General features: G+C 46.5%; 1 protein-coding gene across 1 annotated transcript in view; it reads right to left on the bottom strand.

Annotated features, from left to right (window-relative positions):
• Positions 1-4980, bottom strand: part of RIN3 (Ras and Rab interactor 3) — a 79613-nt gene extending 74633 nt beyond the window's left edge. The window contains exons 1-2 of the mRNA XM_015427149.1: positions 4927-4980; positions 1875-1989 (exon numbers count right to left, since the gene is read on the bottom strand). Coding sequence (XP_015282635.1) covers positions 1875-1989; positions 4927-4980 — 169 coding nt within the window. The remainder of the gene's footprint in view (positions 1-1874; positions 1990-4926) is intronic.
• Between the last annotated feature and the right edge of the window lie 331 nt (positions 4981-5311).

The following is a 5311-nucleotide window of genomic DNA, read 5'->3' as shown; positions in this document are numbered from 1 at the left end:
AGGAGGAGGAGGAGGAGGAGGAGGAGGAGGAGGAGGAGGAGATTGGATTTATACTCCGCCCTTCACTACCCAATGGTGTCTCAGAGCGGCTTACAAACTCCTTTCCTTTCCCCTCCCCACAACAGACACCCTGTGAGGTAGGTGAGGCTGAGAGAACTCTAACAGAACTATGGCTTGCCCAAGGTCATCCAGCCAGGTGCAAGTGGAGGAGTGGGGAATCAAACCCGGTTCTCCCAGATTAGAGTCCATGCACTTAACCACTATACCAAACTGGTATAGCCTTGGAATGACTATTATATGGACGTTGGGTAGAGTCTTGATGGGGCCTTGCTGCCATGAACTGTCAACCTAATTTGTTTATGTACTATTTCTTTCCTGTCTTTTGCCATAAACTCCTGTGTAGGCACAGGGATCGTCCAAAGGACACTGTGGCAACAGGTGACGTGGTGAAAGGAAATACAATGACATTGCTCCAGCCAGGTTTCCAGTTGTGGGGTAACTAGATGTCTGTATAAGTGTGCCGCCAAGTTGCAGCCAACTTATGGCCACCCTGGCAAGGGGCTTTCAAGGCAAGTGCGAAGCAGAGGTGGCTTGCCATTGCCTTCTTCTGAACGGCCTTTCGTAGTCTCCCATCTAAGCTTAGCTTCCAAGGTCTGACAAGATCAGACTGTACCACACCATTCCACATTCTGAGGTAACTTTAGGGAACTCAAATTCTCAGAAGTCAAACTCCCACATCCAATAAGTAGCAGTATTCCACTTCCTCCAGTACAAAAAGGTTGGCCATAAGAAGTGTTACAGACGCATAGTGAATGGTACTGTGATCAGTGTTCCCCCTAAGCTGAGTTAGAGTGAGCTAGCTCACAGTTTTTTAGCCTCCGGCTCACGCATTTTTGTCTCCGCTCAGGGAGGATGGCTCCAGAGCAAACTAATTTATGCAGTAGCCAAATTGTTTGCTCACAACTTTAATGCCAGTAGCTCACAAAGTAGAATTTTTGCTCACAAGACTTCACAGCTTAGAGGGAACACTGACTGTGATATGTAATTTCCTCCACAAAAATTTAAAATCACCACAAGGTGATCATTTTTCTATACAGTTTCCCCCCCCCTTCAGAGGCCATGCACTCTCCCTGCTTTTCCAAGAGCCAAACTGCATATGATACTGAGGATCTGTCATTCAGCCTCTAGATACATAATTCAGATATTGATGGAGACATAGCACTAGAGAGGGGAGTTTCTATTCTTTCCTGTTTATCTAAGAAAAAAAATGTACCTTATATACAACAAAGATTTGAACAGCCAACACTGGCTATAGCAATGACCTATGACTGTGAAGACATGAGTTCAAATCCCGTATTTCAAGATCACTGGGCAACCTCAGGCAGTTATTCTCTCTGAGTGTAAAGTACCTCACATGGTTGTTGTGAGAGACAGTGGTTTTCCACATGTGCTATTTCCTTCCTTTTCCCCCCTACTGCATTCCCCCCTTTTCTGCATGTGTTTTGTTTCCTCTAGTGGACACTTCCATATTTCATTGCTGTATCTCTGGTACCGTGCCTGTAAATAAGCTGGAGATACCGTGATGATATATTGAAGTGACCACTAGAGGGAGCAAAACACGTGTGGAAAAGGAGGGGGGGAAATCCTGATACAGTTCAGGCACACAAACAACAAAAATAAGACAGGCAGAAAAGCCACAGTACATTGCCCTGAGCTCCTGGGAAGATGATTTGGATGATCATGAATAAATCAATAAATCCCTGCTGGCATTCAAGCTATTGGTGCTGGAAGGTAGAAAATACTGATACAGACATTTCTTTGGAAAGGAAACCGTCTGAGTTAGTTATGCATTTAACAACTGGGGATCAACTTACACGATTTTTCTTCTTTAATCTTGTACTCCACCACTTCAGATGCCTCTGCCTGGGCTGGGAAATGAACCGAGAGAAAGAGGTTTTTCAGGGTCTCATCTTTCCTAACAATGAATATCTAAACGGAGAAAAGAGGATGTGTGAAATGATAAGGTAATTATTTAAAAGGGCCATTTATAACCTGTTGAACAATAATTGTAAGAACTGAGTCAAAATTTTATAATGCAATTACACTTTCCTCAAAAATACTGCTGCAGCAAATCTATGTTCGTATAATAAACCTCAACAATTGGGGGGGGGGGAACTGATATATTTCTCCACACACCCAGAGTCCACCGTAGAACTGCTATTTGTCCCTCAGCTTTAAACATACAAATTGCTTTATGCTGTGTGTATGTTTCCCCCAACAGGGCAAATAACAGCTCCTGGAGGGGCTGTTTGAGGTCCAGAAAATAGCATGAGGGAGAAAGTTAAAAACCTCTTCTACACCATGAGTTTGACCTGAATTCCGCCTCCCGGCTGCTATTGAACAATAAAATGAATATCAAATAGCAAAGTGTTAATTTCTTGATAACAGGAAGTGAAACACCATGTCTGGTAGCTGTGACATTATGAGGGATCTATCTGAGAGAGGAATCTCAGGTAATTTCACATATTTGCGATTTAGTTTGGGTCAAGTTGGCCCAGGTAGGCCAGAACATGACAATAAGGACATAATAATTCAAGAAGAGCCCTGCTAGATGTAACTGAGGGTCCAGGTGCCTCTGGAAAGCCAACAAACGGGACATGAAAACAACGGACTCATCCATTCTGTCTCATCTTATATGGTGTACTGCCTCCGAGCATAGCTCTCTCATGTCTAATAGGCACTGCTGTGTCGATTCTTCATGAATTTCTCTCTACCCTCCTTTAAAGATATCTCAGGGCCAAAACAGACGTGACACTGGAAATCCATGTTAAGGTCCCCGGATGTGAAAATGAACTGCCAAAAGTAGCCGCATGGTCATCAAATCTAGATCAGGGCTGCAGCACTGGGGGGGAGGGGGTTGTTAACTCCCCCACATACCATCTCCCTGTTTGGCAATGCTTCCCCTGGATGCTCTAAGTGCTGAGAGGGTAAAAGACAGCAGCGGTTCATATACCTGCCTTTTTTCTGTCTGCAGCTTAATGCTCTTGGGGAGGGATTTCCAAAGGGGGTAATGACACGTGAGGGAGGGTCCCCATGGCTGCTCAGTTTTGTACATGGGGGATCTGAAAATGGATTCCCAGCAACATGTCTATTTTGGCCACAAGCTAGAGGCCATCAACATATCCTGTGGCAATGAATTCTATAGGTTAACTCTCCAGTGTATGAAATAATGTTTCCTTTCCTCTGTTCGGAACTTACCACTAATTATTTCCATTGGATGACCCTAAGTTCTAGTATTGTGAGGTGGGGGGAAATCTTTTTGCTTCCTCCTCCATTCCATTCATAATTGCATGTGTTTCCCCCAACCAACTAGTCCTTTTCTAAATAAAAGTCTTCCCCCCCACACACACACACACTTTAATCATTCCTCATACGAAAGCGGCTCCCCTGCCTTGATCATGGAAACTCTAGTTGGCTCTCACTTCCTTCTACCCATTATAATATGTATCTTGAACCCTTGAACCCGCCTTATACTGAGTCAGTCCGCTGTCAGTGTCAATACCGGCTAAACTAACTGGCAGCAGTTCTCCGGGGTCTCAGGCAGAAGTCTTCCACATCACCCACTACCTGATCCTTTATAAACTGGAGATTTTTACACCAGTGTTGCATTCTGATATGGCAGAACAACTGCTGGGGAATGCTGGGGGAAAGAAATCAAAGCTGAATTTATCTTGTCATCCATCTGTCTGTCTGTGATGCCCTCCTCACACTGACTCCTGAAACTGCCTTACACTGAATCGGACCCTCAGGTCCACCAAGGTCAGCACTTTCTACTCAGACTGACAGTGGCTCTCCAAGGTCCCAGGCAGAGGGTCTTCCACATCACCTGCTACTCGATCCGTTTAACTTGAGATGCCAGGGATGAATTCTTTACCTTTAAATTACCTCCCCCTCCTTCTACAGCCATGCTAACACCCCCACAAAAGCTTGAGGAAGTGACAGTAATGGGAAGGGGAGGGGGACAAAAATAAAAGTCAACCATCCCTCTCTTTAAGAGTTTGATTCAATCTCAAGCCTTTAAGGGGGGGAACATTCTAGCCCAACAAATTATCTCCCCCCCACCCGCAGGGAGCAAGAAACATTACTGTCTGAGAGGTGCAGCAGACATACCCCTGCTGGTTCCTTGCAGAGCAGCTCAGCAGTCCTTTCCCAAGTGATGCTCAGATGAAGCCAAGCTGGGCAGGTTTTGATGAGCTTCTCAAGGAGACTGATGCCTGGAGGGGAACAGCAATTCCACTGAGCAGTAGGCTGGCCCAGCGGGGTCTTAGTCTCTTCTTCTTCGCCAGTGTCTGTAATAGGCCTGCCAAACAAACCCATAAATCCTTAGGAGACAGCCATGTTGTCAGGATTTGTGTCGTTCCCTGGCAATGTATAACCGGTCGCCGTGTTGGGAGTCTTTCAGAGTCAGAAACAAACACCTCAGAATCGGACAGGCTGGATGTTGCACCACACGCCAGACCTTGTCCTCAGCCGAATCGATTTCCCTCTCTCTGTGCGTTTTCTCGATTCTCTGAATTCCTCCCCAGTGTTTCTTGTGTCCTCCTTTTTATTGCTTGTGTTGCTTGTTACAGTAATCGAACACACCCGGTGCTTCCCTGAAACCTCGGCCCCAATCACCCTCCCGGTTCCACGTGTTTCCCTTAACTTCCTTAACTTTCTGAGACTCGGGGTGTATAGCGGAAGCGTCTGTCTCCCCGGCCTCTGCGGTAGTGCCCGCGGTACCACCCGGCAGGAAAGGTAAGACCCCCCTGTCTCTCACTCGAGCCCCCCCCCCCATCTCGCTGTGGCTTCGGAACATAGGCGTCCCCGTCCCCAAGGCTGTTCCCAAGGCTCCGTCCCTGTCAAAGAGCTCGGCGCGGGACGCACCAGTCCCGCCGCAGCGGCCGATATGGCCGCGGAAGAACCCGCGGCGGGACACATGTCAATTGCTATTGAGCAGAGAAATGTATGTCAGTTGTGGCAAGAACACTGTAATTTAGCTAGAACTCAGCTTAGATGTGCCCACTTCACATCCTTCAATAGCTGAGCTTGATTTGTCAAGAAACAAACAGAAACAGGCTTCTTCCCCATTCTGGGCCTGTTCTTACCCAAGTGCATAAGGAACTGCAGCAGGCCATCTGTAATTCCCCTTCCTACCTTGGTGACTGAGGAAGAACAGAGTACGGAAAAGATCAAACTGAGAGGAATAACAAAAGAGCTCCTTCAAAATCATGTCCAGCTGCCAGATCAACCTGAGACCTAAGCAAAACTC

Source organism: Gekko japonicus, unplaced genomic scaffold, assembly GCF_001447785.1.
Source record: "Gekko japonicus isolate JY-2015 unplaced genomic scaffold, Gekko_japonicus_V1.1 scaffold256, whole genome shotgun sequence".
Classification (NCBI taxonomy): Eukaryota; Metazoa; Chordata; class Lepidosauria; order Squamata; family Gekkonidae; genus Gekko; species Gekko japonicus.
This window is presented reverse-complemented; position numbering and strand designations above follow the sequence as displayed.